At 54.8% G+C, this 17339-nt stretch overlaps 1 protein-coding gene across 1 annotated transcript; it reads right to left on the bottom strand.

The window, feature by feature from the left end:
* Window positions 1-593: 593 nt before the first annotated feature.
* Window positions 594-17329, bottom strand: SKIV2L (Ski2 like RNA helicase). The gene is made up of 29 exons (XM_029585865.1): window positions 17172-17329; window positions 15927-16048; window positions 15219-15328; window positions 14412-14529; window positions 13985-14099; window positions 13492-13566; window positions 13311-13364; window positions 12755-12951; window positions 12451-12594; window positions 12134-12279; window positions 11539-11685; window positions 11293-11377; window positions 10986-11092; window positions 10486-10632; window positions 9944-10037; window positions 9381-9593; window positions 8693-8803; window positions 8163-8274; window positions 5761-5879; window positions 5114-5251; window positions 4593-4730; window positions 4046-4150; window positions 3791-3935; window positions 3395-3521; window positions 2212-2422; window positions 1902-2012; window positions 1499-1717; window positions 1264-1404; window positions 594-1127 (listed from the first exon to the last, which is right to left on the bottom strand). Exons 1-29 carry the CDS (start codon window positions 17275-17277, stop codon window positions 927-929), a joined length of 3858 nt encoding a protein of 1285 aa, XP_029441725.1. The 5' UTR covers window positions 17278-17329; the 3' UTR covers window positions 594-926.
* Between the last annotated feature and the right edge of the window lie 10 nt (window positions 17330-17339).

Raw genomic sequence — 17339 nt, 5'->3', positions numbered from 1 at the left:
TCCTGCCAGGGCAAGGTCCAGCGGCTGCCCCGTGCTAGAGCCGCTATCGCCGAAGGGAGTGCTGCGCTGGAGCCACTGCCACCAGTAGCGAGGGAAGGCGGTGCTGGAGCCACTGACACCGATTCGGTAAGTTGAGGGTGGGGGTGGGGATATTGCCTTGACCAAAGGTTCAGTTAAGGTGGCAAACAGTCTTGCACTGGCCCCCGAGCTCACAACAGCTCCCCCCCCCCCCCCGGGGAAACCCGGGGGCCGCAGCCTCCATGGTTATGGGCTCGAGCGAGGTGGCTTCCCTCAGACAAAGGGCATTGAGGGGGGGGGGGGGGGGGGGGGAGAGAAGAGGAAGAAATAACCGATCCTGGATGTTCCCTGGATCGCTGTGAATGACGGCTCCTACCCCGGCTGAGCTGAAAGAACGGAAAGGAGGAATAGGAGAAACCTCCGGGTGAAACGTAAAACAGAACAAAAAAAACAGACACCGCCCTGTAACAGACAAAACAAGCATTAAGGAAGAACAGGGAGCCATGTCCTGTCCCTCCCCCCAAAAAACAAAACCCCAGAGACAACAATAAAAATAAATAAATAAAGACAGGGAATGCGCTCAGCTTCCATCACCACATCTTCCATTTGTTTATTTCGGGCTAAAGACAATGTCCAGACGAAGGAGGCAGAGGTCATTCCAGCCCTCCCGGGTTTGGCTCATGGCTCCTTGGGGGGGAGGGGTCTTATGATGGTAACAAATAATACAAAACATGTGTGTTGGATGTGCGTTGAACAAATAATACAAAACAGGGAGGAAAGCAACTCGACAAGGCACGAAAATCCCAGCGCTGAAACCTGCCCGGGTGATGCCCCGCGAGTGTTCCCGAATCCTCATCTCCGTCCCCCCCCCCTCCGAAACCAGAGCCGCCTCGCCAGCTGTGGCGCTCTCACTGCGTATACAGGCTGGCGGCGAAGACTATGTCTCTCTTGATCATGTTGGAGGCGTCCTCCATCTTGGCGTAGAGCACGGGGTCGCCGATGATTCGGGCGGCGTTCCTCACGTCCCGGCAGGTCTCGTCCAGCCGCTGGATGCAGCGCACGACTATCCCCTCCTGCACGTCCGTCAGCTTGGCGATGTCCGCGAAGGGCTGCGCGAGGGGGGGAGAGAGAGAGACAGGGGCGGCGGTTACTGGCCGCAGTCGCTCAAAAAAAAAACGCCAGGGCTACAGCACACGATCGGACAGATGACCTCCCCCCCTCACCACCACTGCCGGCGGCACTCACCACACCCCGGGCCCACTCGTAAACCACTTCCACCAGCCCGAACTTGAACTGGTCCACGTAATCCTCCACGGACTCGCGGAGCCCGCACCGGCGCTGCAGGGTGGCCACGCGTTCCGCCTCTCCCCGGATTCTCGCGATCCCCTGCAGGGGACGAAAAAGAAAAGGAAAAGGGGTCAGGGGCGGGGTGGGTGCCTGCGCGCGAGCCCGTGTCGAAGGCAGGATGTTCCCGCCTCACCTTTTTCAGCGTCTCGTTGATCTCGGGCTCCACCTGTGTCTTCTGCTGGAAGACCAGGCAGGACAGCAGCGCCACGATCTCCTCCGGTCTCAGCTCCGTCAGCACGTTCTCGAAGACCAGCTCCGTCACAATCAGCTCGTGGTTGCTGATCTCGCAGGCCACCCGGCCCTTCAGCTGCACCGCGCTGCTCCCGTCGATGTAATTGAGAGCTTTCAGCACCTGGCGGGGAGGAAGGTAAAAAAAAATCAGAGATGGAAGGAAAAGGAAGAATCAGAGGGAAAAAAAATTCTAAAGGAGAGGGAGAGAAAACAGCCAGCCAGGGAGGAAATGGGGAAAGAATGGATCGAGAGGCAGGGAGAGGAGTGTTGGACTCTCCCGGGAATAGGAGAAGGGGGGAACGTACATTAATTCTCTGCTCGTACTCCGGCAGCAGCGTCAGGGACTGGTCCGAGATGAGGTAGCGTAGCTGGTCCAATTCGTCTCTTATCGTCATCCGTTCCTGCAGCCGGAGGTACTGTCCCGGAGAGAGACACCCAGTGTCACTCTCTACGCATGTGTATGACATTCCCTCCCCATCACTGCCCCTCCTCCCTCCCCCCCCGCCGCAATGGCTCATTCCCCTACACCATCTTTCCAGCTGCAGGAGGACGCCTCCAAGTCACTCTCGACAAAAATGTTCGACACTACACCCCCCCCCCCCCGTACACGCATACCTGTGTGCTGAAATGGGGGCTGTGCACGCAGGTGAAGGATCGCAGGGTGTCCTCCAGGCTCCTCCCGCGAACGCAGGCTTCCACCACATCCAGGTCCTTCAGCTGCAAGTCGTTGACGGGGTCCAGGGTCCCCAGGCCACCGGGGTTCGACTCCAGCAGACGAAGCAGCTCTTGGGTTGCTGTAATGACCGAGGGGCCAGGTGGGTCATGCCTGACGTAGGGGGATTAAGGAGATATATATTACATATGTATGTTGTGAGGAAGTGCAGGTCTGCTGTGAGACGGGAAAAGTCAGGCAGGATCACCGCTGGCAGAGCCTGGAGCAGAATCAGACAGCAAAAGGGGCCTGGGAGCCGGGGGAAAGGACTACAACTCCCAAGTTCTTAGAGGCGCGGCTCAGCCAATGGGAGAGAGAGGACCCTGATTGTGCAGCTGAGCAGAGCTCCCACACACCTTGAGCCCCTGATTGTGGAGCAGGAAGGGCTGCGGAAAGCTTTGGATGGCCAGAAAGGCTGAGCTCCTCAGGGGAAGGACACGGAGGCAGAAGTCCCTACGGAGGAAGCCTCTGATTCAGAGATGGAAACCGCGCGAGTGGCACTGTTTGGAGGGGATTTCTGGGGCTTTTGAGGGGGTAATTGCTGTGACCTGCTGCACAAGCCAGGGGAGTTGGGAGCGTGTTGTGCAACTCCCAAGCAGGGAGAGAAGCCATGCGAGGGGTTTGTGTGTCCCTGTGAAGGGGGAAGTGTTTGCAGTGGGAGCTGGAAAAGAACCGTTTCCCTTTCAGTACAGACTATTTGAGATGAGACTGTATTTCTGTGCTGTTCTGGAGAGCTTGGCTGGACTGGCTACTGAGTGACCCATTTCCAAGGACGTGCACAAGGCCTGCTAGGGCAGCGGAGGCCCAGGAACGGGGCCCGAGGAGTTTGAGGTTGCCGAGTGCTGCAGAGGGGACCCGGGACCAGGGGAAGAGGTAACAGGAGGTGGAGAGGAGCGCCGGGCCCGCAGGTGAGTGGCGCCTCCTCATCACATTATATATATATATATAAAATACAGGACACGTGCGCTGCCTAATTCTTTGTGCAGACTCTGCCTCCCTGGGCCACACTCTCTCACACACTCTCTCACACACACACACACTCTCTCTCGATCTCTCTGCAGGATCACGCACATCCGTCTCCATCACCTGAAGCGGGGGATCTGCCTCTTGTTGAAGTCATCCAGGATCTTCTCCGCGTGGAGGCGGAGGGATTTTGTGGTGACGGCGGCAATGTCGGAGGCGCGCAGCTTCTCCACCACGTGACCGCAGGGTCCTGGAGGGAAGGTTGAGAGAGAGTGTGCGACAGGGTAAGAGGAAAGGAAGGAGAGAGAGAGAGGGGTGGGGGCAGAGAGTCAGTCGGCTTGAGAGGAGGCTGGACAGGTCCCCGCGGGACATTTCTTGTGCTCACTGCCCGACAGGTAACCGGGGGGCGGGGGAAGGAGTCTGAGCGGAGATTGGTTCCACTCCCGGACAGAGCAAAGCGCGGCCCACGGCGATGCTCAGGGCATAGCTGCCCCCCCCCCCCCCCCCCCGCGCTCTCACCTTCTGGCAGGAAAAGCTTGCTGTTCAGGAGCTCTTCGGGGGAAGGGGCCCCGGGCTCTCCCTCCTGGGTCTCCCCGTCCCCCTCCTGGTCCTTCTCGCACAGCACCAGGGTGGTGAAGGTCCGGTTGCTCGCATCCGAGGAGACCTGCGCAGGGAACAGGCGTGAGAGAGCGCGCGGGATCGGTTTCCCACCCGCCCCCTCCCTCCCGTCCGACGCGCACCCCTTCACGTGTGTGCGTGTGCTCCCTCCGTTACCTGTAGGATGGCTCCCAGGGCGTTCTTGTGTCGCCGGTTACTGACAATCACCACGCGGCCCACGGACAAAGCTTTAAGTCCATTCACAGATTCCATGACCTTCCTCTGAAAGGCGAGAAGAGAAAGAGAGAGAGACGGAGACGGATCAGGACCTGGGGAGTGCGTCTGCCCTCTGGGTCTGGGAGGGAGGCGCTCAGAGCCAGAGCTAAATCCGTATCCCTCCTCTCTGCTAGGAATGAAACTCATTCGAGGAAAAAAAAAAAAGAGTTCCGCGTATTCCCTGGCCCTTATTCCACCGAGTCAGATTCCTCCCAATCCCTCCCCAGCGAGGCCATTCACCCAGGAAATCCAGGACGGCAAGACGACCGCCTACCAGCGGATTTAGAACGTGCACCGTCACGATTCCGGCTATGAAAACCAAAAAATACAATTGCATTTTCGTTTAATTGCCTTCCAGATTGTGGGATGCATTTTTTTCTTTTTTTTGGGGGGGGGGGGTGGGTCGTTTCTGAGAAGCAAGGCGTTTACCGCGGCACGGGGACCTTACCTGGACGGTGTCGCGGGTGTAGCGCAGCTCCCTGACCACGGTGAAGTACTGCTCCAGGTCGCTCAGCTGCCCCGTGCACTCCACCTCCGCCATGCCCGAGAGCGCCCGCGTGAGCTCGGAGATCTTGTGCTCGTGGATCTAGCGAGAGAGAGAGAGAGCGGCGCAAATCACGCACGCTGAGGGACGAGGAATAAATGCAAATCCACCCCACCCCCCTTGCATGCACACCTCGATGTGCTTAGAAATAAAATATGGGGCTGGGTGCGCCCGACCAGACCGGAGGTCCTTGGGGGCCACGTTTGATGGGGGGATAAGAGGGCAGAGATTCTCAGGCCTATGAGAAAATAATTTAAGAAAACAGCACCGTTATTCCCCCGACGCCCCGAAGCAGCGAGGCAAGTCTTCCCTTTAACCCCCCCCCCCATCTGTAATCGGACCTCGGACGCGCGTGCAGCGGGACCCTGGCTTGAAGAGGCAGGCGCTCGGTCAGCGAGCAGAACCTCGGCCCGGCTTGGTGTTACCTTCGTGTCCTTCCTGGTGTGGAACTCCGAGAAGCTGCGCTTCATCATGTCCTCCACCCGCAGAGCCTCCACCCGCAGCAGGTTCAGGATCATGGTGTAGGTCAGGCGGAACTGGGACTGCAGGTGCGTAGGTCGTCCCTGAAAGAGCCCGGAGGAGGAAGGAGGGCGGGGGAAAAAAAACCATAAAAACAAAACAACTCAGCAGGTGGGGCAGGATCTCCGAGGAGGAACGACGCAGCCTTCCCTGGTTCGGTGAGGGGGGGGAGGACGAGCAGAGAAGGGAAGGAGGCGAGGGATGGGCCAAGGTCAGTAACGCTACAGCGAAGCTCAGAGGGGACAGAGCGAGTGCTCCGAAGGCCTAAATCACTGGAAGGGATGGCAGACAGCTAGAGGGATGGATGAGAGTTGCACAGAGTTAAGCGGAGGATGGCCGACGACCGGAAAGACAGCCAGTGATTGAGCAGACGGATGCATGGATGGTTGGCTGGATTTATAGGGGGAGAGCTAGAGGAAGGGGGAGGATAGTCGCACAGATGGATCGTTGACTGGGTAGAGAGGATTGGGGGGGGGATGAATAGGTGGCTGGTTGGCTTTACGAGAGAGAGAGAGAGCTAGGCCTCGAGCCCCGTAAACCTCACACCACTCACCAGCATCATCCTGTGCAGGTCGGACATCTCTGGCACCCGCGCCTTACACAGAATAATGACCATGCCAGTAGTGTCCAACCCTCTGCGCCCGGCTCTTCCAGCCATCTGGATGTATTCGCCTGGAAATCCGCAGGCCAGACAAGTTTTACAGGAGAAAAAAAAAAAAAAAATCAAAAGGGGAGACAGGGATTACCCTCGCTCAGTTCACGCCTGCGTTACACCCCCGTCAAGCAAGCGACGGATTAGATGTGCCGGGAAGCAGAGCGCCTGCAGAAAAAAACCATGCACTCCTCTCTAAGGCTAGCGGGCAACCTCTCCCGTCCCCCGACAGTCCAAAACTCGCACTGCGCTGCTCTGAAATAATTTTTCTTATGAGAGGGGGGGGGGGGGGAACCACTCCAACTATTTATTCATTCCGGGGGAAATTTTATAACGGCGCACGCTTTATCCCGGATTGTCAAAGAGGATGCCTGCTCCAAAATCCTCCTTTGAAAACTCTCGGGGGGGGGGGGGGGAGGGGGTCCCCTTCTACAGGCGTAGATGTGTGCTCGGGAAGTTACGCCCACTCGCGAGCAGGTGCAGTGCTCCGCGTGGACGTTCACCCGCCTGCTTTCGGTAAATAAGTAAATAAATTTATTAACTTAAAAACTTTTCTATACCGTCGTCAAGTTGGCTAACCCTCACAACAATGAAACACATGGGTGGTATAGATTACAACTTGGTTAGGTGCCATCATTGTACGGTAACATTTCATATTTATAAACTAAGTGTGTATGTTGAGCTTGTTTGTTGGGAACATTTAGGCGGTTTGGTTTTACCATTACAATGCATTGTTAGGTTAAAATATCAGCTTCTGACTTTGGTGCGTCTTTATTCCTCATCTGTTTTTCCTCCTTCTCTTTATCTTTGTAAAATGCTTGTTTAAAAAGCCAGGTTTTCAGATTGGTTTTGAATAATTTCAGATTTCTCTGCAGTCTTATTTCGAGTGGCATGGTGTTCCATAGCACGGGGCCGGCCAGCGACAGTGCTCTTTCCCTTACTTGCGTGAGATGTGCTGATTTGACAGAGGGGATGGTTAGAAGAGCCTTATTGGCAGATCTCAGGTTTCTCTGTGGAACATGGACGCGTAGTGCCAGTCGGCTTTTTCATCTTGGATTAGTTTATGGATTATACAAAGTGCCTTATATTGTATTCTTTATTCATTTGGAAGCCAGTGGAGTTCAGCAAGTGTTCCTGTAATGTGGTCATTTCTTTTTTTGCCAGCCAAAACTCTGGCAGCGGAATTTTGCAATATTTGCAGTGGCCGTATTGTAGATTGAGGTAGTCCTAAAAGCAGGGAGTTACAATAATCTGTGCTTGCGAATATCATTGCTTGTAGAACTGTGCGAAAATTGTTTGTCGTTAAGAGGTTTTAGTCTCCTCAGGATCATAAGTTTTGCGTATCCTTCCTTTATTTTCTGTGAGATGTGTTTCATGTTTAGTTCAGGGTCAACTATTACTCCTAGATTTCTTGTTTTTATTGCAAACTCAATGTCTTGAATTTTTTTGGTTATGAGTGTTGGTTGTATATGGTGAGTGCTTTTTCATTCCAGGTGTAAGAACTCTGTTTTGTCAATGTTAATTACCAGTTCCATCTGGTTTAGGAGTTGTCTGATTATTTCAAGAGACAGATTGGCTAGTTTCATTGTTTCTTCAATGGTGTTTACAATGGGTAATAATAGTTGTATATCGTCAGCGTGTATGTAGTGAATGATTCAGAGTCCTGCTAGTAGGTGGCAGACTGGGAGGAGATAAATGTTAGTGTTGCCGATAGGGCTGATCCCTGTGGGACACCGGTTTGCAGTGTGACTTTTTCTGAGAGTGCATTTTTGATTTGTACCTGGAAAAACATCTATTGTTTAGGTATGACTGAAACCATTTCGTTGTTTTATTAGTGAGTCCTATTTCCTTTAGTCTATTGATTAGAATTCTGTGATTCACGGTGTCAAATGCTGCAGAGAGATCTATTAGAACCAGGATGTAGTGTGTTCCTGTATCAGATCCTCTTAAGATATTATCTGATAGAGCTAATAGCAGTGTTTCTGTGCTGTAATGTTTGCGGAATCCGTGTTGAGCTGGGTATAGGATGTTGTTATTTTCGAGGTGGTTTGATAGTTGTTTTTGCACTGTTTTTTTCAATTAGCTTGGTCCGTGCGGGTAAAAAACGTACACCGTGCAACGGCATTTTCGCCCACAACCCCCCCCCCCCCAGTTGATTTTCAGAGCTCCAGCTACGTACGTCGAGTAGCTCGGAGAGAGGGGGTAACAGCGGGGAAGGAGGTTCTCAAGAGACAGAGGAGGGCGAGGATGGGAGAGGGGGGTTTGCACACTCTGATCCCGCCGCCCCTTTCCCTCGTCCTCACCCGGCGCCAGGTCGCGGAAGTTGGTCCCGTCGTGCTTGCGGACGGAGTCGAAGACCACGGTCCTGGCGGGCATGTTCACCCCCATGGCAAAGGTCTCCGTGGCAAACAGGATCTGCGCGGGGGGGGGGGCGACAAAGAGTGCATTAAATCTCTCCCGGCCTGCAAGGATCCTGGAAAAACATTTAGCAGCCACTGCCCTGCCACCTCCCCCACGACACCCCTCCGCGTCTCCTCGAACGTCCTCCCCAACTGCTGCTCTGTGCCTTTTCAGGGTGCTCAGTCTCCCCCCCCATGTCTCAAGTGCAGCTCTACGACTGCCCACGCTCTCCCTCTCCATAACTCTCTCCTCGCTGGTGCCCCTTGTGTTCCCAGGATGCGTCACCCTCCTCTTCTCCCTCTTAGGCACTGTGGGTATTAAGACTCCCTCACGCGCCTCCCCCCCCCAGGCCAGCCCATCCAGTTCCAAAGCAGAGATGTCAGTAGTCTGTCTGCCAATTCCCCCCCCCCCACACACACAGCTGGGAACGCACCTTTACGAGGCCCCTGCTGAAGAGCATCTCAATAACCTCCTTCAGGATGGGCAGGATCCCGCTGTGGTGAACGCCGATCCCTCGCTTCAGGAGTTCCACCATGTGAAGCACCTGAGAGAGAGAGAGAACGGTAAGGATGACGGAACAGGAGAAGAGAGAGACACCGTACCGAGCTCAGGCAAACTGAGGAGGAGGCGAGCAAGTCACTGCCGGGACGGGGATCAGGGGCCAGGCACGCTCGTCAGATGGACCTTTTTAAACACCGGCCGGACATTTTATCCTTCCGAGGGTGAAAACTCAGAGGGAAAAAAAAAAACGCCAATCGCCTCCAGGCCAGCTCCCCGTTTGGGATGGCATCTAACTGGGCAAACAATACTTTTACAAACAGAAACGGTGCTTCTCGGTTTATCTGACTGTCACGTGACCCTTCAGCAGTCACGTGACAGCCGGATAAACCGAGAAAACGTCGTGGGTAGAAGGAGAGTTGTGGCGGACCTGTTAACCTTTAACAAAAAGGTGATTAAGAATTACCTTTAACCTGGCCACACCACTTCCGGAAGGCAGAGCTTTGTCTGCAGTGATGCATTTTCAGCTAAAACATTTCTCCTGGGTGTCCCTTAGCCAGGATCAGCACTCTTGTCCGAAGCTAAGATTTCCGATCAGGCGGAGCTAGCAACGGGGCAGGTACCTGAGGCAGCTGCCTGTCGGTGCCCTTTAACCTGGAGATGCACTTCTGGAAGAAGATGTGGATCTCGCTCTTCTCGGTGCTGGTGGTCAGGTCGACGGTGGTCAGCATACTGGCGTTCTCGTCACAGCGGTTCCGCGAGAAGGTGAAGGCCACGACGGGTAGGTGGTCCTTCTTCCTCAGCATGTCTATCAGAGACAGCCAGACGTTCTTGTCCTGAGACCAGCCCCAAAGTGGAATGAAAAACAGGTAAGTCAGGCAGGCGATCCCACCGCTCCCACCAACACTCACCGTGCGAACAGCCTAAGGTTGAGCACAGAGCTGTGACCCCCGCTGCAGACTCAGGTTCTTGCTCCTACCGCTGCTCCCAACTCAGTGCTTCAGTGATGGATTTACACTTCATCAGCTATTCACTCCCACCCGTCAATGCGCTCTCCCGGCAAATAGGACTGAGGGAGAGTAAACCCAGGGAGAAGTCGCTGCATCGCTGTGGGGACACCCTGTCACCTCCATGACTCATGAAATGGATGGGGGAAGGGGCAGGTTTTCAATAGCTTGGCTCTCACCTGGCTGGGACCACCCTGGTGAGGCTGTTTGGCTCCAAAGGACTGAGAGTGTTTACTTGTGCGGTCTTTCTTTGCCTCAACAGCAGCGTAGTACCTGTCAGGACAGAGGGAACAGGCAAGAAGAAAGAAAACAGATGTAAGCTGTTGAGCAAATTTGTATCCAGAAGACCCTTAGATGGTGAGAACACAGAACTGTGACAGTTATGGACCCAGGCTCCAATCCCACCTCTGCCACCAACTCTCTCTGTGTCAGCCTATTGCTGAGAACACAGAGCTGCAACACCTACAGACCCAGGAGCCAATCCCACCGCTACCACTGTACTCAAACTTCTCACCCAGCAAAGTTTCAGCAAGAACCAACAAACGCTGAGGTTTTCTGCAGCTCTCGCTTCACAGAGCTGCGACCAGGCCACACGTGGCTGACACAGAACAGTAAGGAGGAGGAGGACGACGACCAAGGTCATCCTACAGAAAATGGAATACCTGCACCACTTTCCGCTGTCATCACAAGACGGCCAATCCTGAATGGGAGATGCTCTTACCCCTTGGTCAAGAAAGTCCCCTTGGCATCCACCAACAGAAAAAGCTCATTCTGGGTCTTCTGACTGTTGCCCGTGTAGAGGTAATGCTCCAGGGGGACTGGCCTTTTCATAGTGCTGATAACATAGATCTTTTTACGCTTTATCCTCCTGTGGGAAGAGCCACGGTTACACTCAAGGCCTTCCACTGGGAACATCAACTCTCCATCCATCATCTTCACCCTGGCTCCATTGGCTGCACGTTTAAATTTCACCCATTCTGCCCAGTCTCTCTCCATCCACCTCGGCCCTTCGCCCCCGCTTCATCCAACCTTCTTATACTCACTTCGTGTCCCCAAGTATGTCAACCCTAAGTCCTCAACCCATAAATGTTCATACCGAGTTTATCGACTTATCCCGCTATCCTCTGGTCTATCGACCATCTACTCACTCATCCATGGATCCATTTCATCTACTCAAGTCAATCGCTCACACGCGCGCTCCTGCCGCTGCAGTCCACTCACCCGATCCAGTCTGCAAATTCCAGGGTGTTGGGGACCGTGGCGCTGAGCAGAATGATGTTCACGTGTTCCGGTAACATGATCAGCACTTCTTCCCACACCACGCCTCGCTGCGGGAGAGGGAAGCACCAGGGGACGCGTCAGCTCCTCCTTAACCTCACCCCCCCTCCCCTCCCCCCCCCCCCCAACGAGATGGGAGATTTTTATCTAAAAACCGCACAATTTTTTTTTTCTCTCTCCTCCATCTTTATACAAAAACTCTTGCTCCTTTGTCGCTCCCTTCTCCCCTTTCACCACCATTGGCTCTCACCTCGGCGTCGTTGATATAATGAACCTCGTCGAAAATAACCCACTCCAGGTCCCGAATTACATCCGAACCGTTGTACAGCATAGATCTGAAAGAGAGCGAGCGGGCACGGTGAGACAAGACGGCGGGATGAGTCAGGCGGACAGCGGAGAGAGAGAGAGACACAGACAGGAGACACCGTGAAAGGATGCACGTTTCCCATCCCCCCCCCCCCCCCCCCGGGAGGTGAGGGTCGCCGCAGTGGGGTACCGGAGGATCTCTGTGGTCATGATGAGGCAGGAGGCGTCTGGGTGCAGCTGGACATCCCCCGTCAGCAGCCCGACGTCCTGGAAGGTGTTTCTGAAGTCCCGGAACTTCTGGTTGGACAGGGCCTTGATGGGTGAAGTGTAGATCGTCCTTTAGCAAAGAGAAAGAAAGCCAATGAGATGAGGTCAGGTTGCATGGCGAGGGGGGGTCGTGGAGGGCGAGAAACTGAGGAAATCTGGGCCTTTTTTTTCTCCTTGCGGTAGCCCAAACTCCTAAGCACCGACGGCTCAACGTTGGCCTACGACAGCACTGAAGGATCCAACTGGAAGACAGAACGGGGCGGGGGTGACCTGTTGTTGCAAACCCTAGCCTGCAGGTTCGGAGAGGGGGGGGGGGGGGGCGACACTTCATACTTTTCTCACCCCCGGTTTAATCGATAACGCGTGCTTTCCGAGACCCCCCCCCCCTATCACCGGTTGGCTGGCTGAGGCCATGACGTCACTTTGGAATGCTCTTGACAAAATGGCCGCTCCCGGGGAGACAGAGGGAAGGGGGCACCTGCGCGACAAGGAGATGGTTTTGGGTGGGGCGGGCATACTTCGTCATGTGCTTCTTGGAGAGCGCGATGGCGTACTCGGCCACCACCGTCTTCCCCGCCGAGGTGTGCGCGGCCACAAAGACAGAGTCGTGGCTCTCCAGCCGGAGGATGGCCTGTTTCTGGAAGACATCCGGCTCGAAGGGCCACTGTGAGAGAGGCAAGAGACAATTAAAAAAAAACATAACAAAACATTGCAACGTCTCAGTACAGTGTCAAAAAAAAACAAACCAAAAACCCAGATGGTAACCACAGCACCAGGGAGCAAAGAAGGGTTGGGACGGAAGAGGGATGAGATGGCACCAAACACCGGTCCCTACCTTGAAGGCGGTGTCGGGAATCCGTTTGTAGAAGTCATCCACGGGGCAGCTGATGTCCACGGGGAAGGCCCACTGCTCCTTCTGGGGCTCTGCTGGCACGGTGGCTCCTTGCACGTGGGTGGGCTGAGGCCCAGGGGCCGAGATCTGAAATATAAGGCGGGTAAGGTGGCGAGAGGGACAGAGCGAAGGCACGACAGAGGCATGGGAGGGAAAGAGGGGGGAGTAAGAGAAGAAAGGAAACAGGCTGCCTGCTGCTCCATCTAATGCCACCTTTTAACCTTTTCCATTCCTGGCACCCTCTCACCTGTATGTTGAGCCCCTCCAGGCTGTTGGTCCTCTGCAGCTCCTTCGGCTTCTTCTCCTCCTCCTTCTCCTCCTCCTTGCTCCGGCTCTTCTTCTCGTGTTCCGTCTCCTCCTCGTCGCTGGAGCCTCCTAAATCAAAGTCTTCCAGTGCCCCCAGCAAGCTGGTGAGGGTTAACATGCCCGGGGAGGCTTTCAGCTCTGCCGGGGGAGACACACACTTAGAATAAAACATGAAGAAGGGGGCAGCTCGCTTCTGGTCTCCACCCCTCCCTCACACAAACGATTCCACAAACCCAGGGCAATGCAAGGGAGAGCCTTAAGGAACAAGATCGGCCGGGCGCCGGTTCCGCTCCTGCCTCCCCCTCCCGTTGTGAGGCCAGAGCTCTGCTGCTGGGAGAAGACCCGGACTCCCTCCCCTTCCGGCCCTGCCTCGCACTCCGTGCTGTCCCTGCACCTTTGGGATTGGGGATGTCTCCTAGCGGCTGTCATTCCAGGCTCTGCCATGGCTCACGCTTCTGCTCCCCTCCCGCCCTGCCAGCTGTGTGGGACCCCCTCACCTCTCTGACTAAAATTCACACCCTTCTTCCAGCCAGGAGGAGTGGTCAATAGATCTGCACAGGAGAAGATAAGACAAGGTTAATCCCCTCATCTGTACAATGTTTATCCTTCACACAAGAGATCAGCAAAGCAGAGAAGCCTCAGTGCATGCAATAGGGGGGAGTATCCCACCGCACACACCTCTCTCGAAATCCAGCGCCTCCTCTGCGGCTCCCCGAGACTGGATCACCTCCAGGCTGGGCTCATCCATGCCCCCTAGGTGATGTGGAGGGTGTGTTGGGTATAAGGAGAGAGAAAGATAGACAGAGATACATTAGTCTCAGTTTATAAAGCCTGGGCTGTAAAAAAGCACTTCCCAGCATTAAAGCCTGTGAATAAGGACTCCCTGTGACTGGGGGTAAATGATCCCTACAGGTGCAACTGCTGCCAGCTCAGATTCTGCTGTAGTTCACACTCTGTTACTGCAGAGTGACACCGGAGCAGAAAGCTCACCATGTGCTCCTCCTGTAGCTGTCGTCGGCAGACAACCGAGCCATGCGATTGGGCAAAGCTGTCTGATGACATCAAACGCCGGGAACACCCCCCCCCGGTCTTTGCACAGCAGCGCCTCCCCGCCGGGAGCGAACACGTGAACTCCCTCCTGCCTCCCCCCCCCCCCCCCCCCGTTCCTCACCAGGCCAGAAGGGGTAGTTGGTGGCGCTTCCCCGCACTGCTTCAGCGAGAGGTCCGGGGGGGCGCTGCAGGGAGAGCGAGTTCTTCGCCGACAGCCCCGTGCCGTCCAGCAGCGTCTGCAGGATAACAGAAAAACAAGGTTACAGGCCCTCGCTGCCGCCCATTAGGGGACGATAATACACCGGAGACTTTAAAGGGAACATCCCGAGAGGGGGGGCCGGAGAGAGAGCGCGAGAGGCACAGACACGCACACGGGAGAACAAATTATAGAGGGACAGAGAGAGAGCGAGAGAGACCAACTGGACTGATGCAAAGAAACGGAAAGGCAGAAAAGGAGAGAGAGAGAGAGGGAGGGGCAGAGACCTGCAACCATGGCACGCGTGATGAAGAGACAGTGGAAAGAACGGAAGGGAGCGCCCAGCACTCACCTCCTTGAACCCCAGGAGCTCTCCAGTCGTGGGATTCCGGTCCACCTGAAGCTCCGAGTGCACTGGGGTGACATCCACATGATAGAGGGAGCACACATCCTTCTTCCGCGGCCACACCCTGGACATATGAGTGGAACACGGACATGGGGGAAAGGGACCCGCAACTTAGAACATCCGGAAAGAGGATACAGGGTAGTCCCCCTCCCCCCTCTATGGTGAGTGCTGCAAGCACACCTCCAGGTTCTAATCCCACCACCTCGCCATGCTCAGGGCACCGAGCTGCGCCATCCACCAACCCAGGCTCCAGTCAATCCCATTGCTTAACACCAGCTGTGAGGGGAGGGGTCTGGACCACCAGATGTACACCCCATGGAACAAACTGGACCTCAACTGGTCCGCCTTGACCGAACAGGGAATGGGTCCCAAAGAACCAGTGTCCTGGGAGGAAGGCTCACCTGAAAAAAAATCCTATAAAAAAGCCAAGGTAGAGAGGAACTGCAGGCTTGTGCACCAGCCACCATCTGCTGGAGACAGAGAAATACTGAGCTGCTGCAGGTGGCACCAGGGCTTATCAAGCAGCGTCAGCGAGGCTTTTCTCTGTCTCCATCTGCTGGCAGGGAGGAATAAACCCAGGAGTCTGGACTGATCCGGGAACGGACAGGGAACAAGCAGATCCCTCTCCTAAAACTCAGAACAGTGGGCTCTTTTTGGGCCAGGGGCGCTTGTGAAAAAAGGGGGCATTTATAACGCATCCTCATACAACCTTCTTCACATGGGGCCACGTGGCACAACAGCCATGACACTCACGTCTGGGACCTCTCAAAGTGGTGGATGGGCAGCCAGTCCGGATCGGCCAGGAAGCGGAGCTCAGCCTCTGAGCAGAGGTCCACCGCGTAGGGGGGTAGGCCATGAGGCAGCTGTAAGAGAGAGAGGGATGTGTCACGAGCCTGCCAGTCCTCTGCTTTCCCCACCTAGCCCCACCAGGATTACAGCAATCTCAGTACTTCCAAGACTGTACTTTTTTTTGTAAATTGGAAACAAGAAAAAAAAACAACCTTTTGATGCCTCCCGATCGAGTTAGGCAATGTCGCCTCACCTATGCACCGGAACTCTTCAGTAACGCATCATGAGGACCTTATCCTAGGGGTAAGGTAGTTTTAACAGTGTACAATGACACTGCGTTGCCATAAGAGACTGCTCAGAACTGCCAAAGTGGTATTTATCTTAATTTTAAGAATAAGTTTGATCATTTGTTTGCGGTCCCGAAGCGAGGGGTGGGGTTCCTGGATTCTGTTGCATTTTCCGATTGCCTGCCCCCCCCCCCCCGATGTCAACTTCTCAAACCTCTTCTCTGAAGATACGTTTCCTATTTCTCTGTCAGTGGGGTCTATGCCCAGCGAGCCCTCCCAGGAAAGGAAGGGACCATCTGTTAATGATAGCTAGGTTAAAGTCACAGAAGGGCAACCCATCTCCTCCTCCTCCCAGTGGGAGGGGGGAGTACTGAAAAGAACTCACATTGGTAAGGGGGAAGGTGGCTCCATGGTGCTCCGGGGCCTGTGTGATCAGCTCAAAACTCCCTGAGCAGCCGAGTTCCAGAATGGACAGTGGCAGGTCCAAGGGATCCCTGGGAGGCAGTACTGCATCCAGATAGACATGAGAAAGAAAGAGAGGGCGAGTCAGTAATGGGTACAGGAGAACAGATACACAGACTTCAGGGAGAAAAGAAGCAAATCAGAGGTCCATAGCTCATCTAGCTTTGGTCACTGGTTCAAAGATCTCTCTTAACTTGCAGCAAACATGTCCACAGCTACCAAGTAATCTGCATGCAGGAGTAGCCTAATGGTTAGAGTAGTGCGCTACAAACCAGGAGAACAGGGTTCGAGTCCCGCTGTGACTCCTTGTGACCTTGGGCAAGTCACTTTACCCTCCATTGCCTCAGGTCAAACTTAGACTGTAAACGCTCTGGGGATAGAGAAATACCTACAGTACTTGAATGTAAACCACTTTGAAGTACTTAAAAAAAAAAGTGCAAAAAGCAGAATATAGATTTAAAAAAAATAAATAAATAAATAACAGGGCTATCCCTCAGAATATCTGGCTTAAATAAGTTGTGGCTTTTGCCACCCCAATCCTGATGCATTCTGGTGCCTGCAGCAATAATAGGAAGGACTACAAATCCCACAGTGCACTGAGATAAAGTAAGTTCAGAACCAGAAGTAGCCCAAAAGTCATGGTCAGATTCAAGACCCTCCCCTAGCCTGGCAATTTATTCATATGCTGCTAAAGTAATATTAGTGGGTCACATAACAGCTGCAAATGCTAAAAATCACAGAAATAGCCAAGTCCTAAAATATCCCAGTTTACTGGGGTGGGCATGAACGTGCATGCTGGGGAGTGGGGAGAGGAGTGTGTGGAAAGATGATGATGGGGCAGCGTGAATGAACCTAAGATGTGAGAGGGGATTGGGGGGGAGAGGAGGGTGATCGGGGAGTGCGGGGTGGATGGGTGGGTGGGAGCAAGTAGTAGAGGGAGGCTTGGGGGGGTATGTGGGAAGGAAAAGGGTGCTGAGAAGCATCGGGAGGTGGTAGGGGTTGGGTGACTGCAAGGAAAGGGAAGGGAATGAGAGTGCAGAGAGATTGGGAAAGTGGTGGGGGGAGACGGGAGGGCTGCAGGCAGGCTGTGGGGGTGATGAAGGTTGAATGGGGGGGGGGTCCTTCCTTCTTAGGACCCTTGGGGTGGGGTAGGGGGGGGGGGGCTCACTCTCTCGCTCCTGCAGCTCCATGCTCCTGTCACCGGCGCCACTTCTCCCGGCCGCCCCAGAAGTGACGCGGCCTCGGCGGACGCCCCCTGAGGGGCGGAAGTCCATGGCTGCTCCGCGCGGGGAAGGGCGGAAGTCGGTGCGGCCGGCTGGGCACCAATGAGAAGCGT

The sequence above is a fragment of the Rhinatrema bivittatum genome, unplaced genomic scaffold, assembly GCF_901001135.1.
Source record: "Rhinatrema bivittatum unplaced genomic scaffold, aRhiBiv1.1, whole genome shotgun sequence".
Classification (NCBI taxonomy): Eukaryota; Metazoa; Chordata; class Amphibia; order Gymnophiona; family Rhinatrematidae; genus Rhinatrema; species Rhinatrema bivittatum.
Note: the sequence above shows the minus strand (reverse complement) of the source record. Positions and strands in the feature narration are given on the sequence as shown.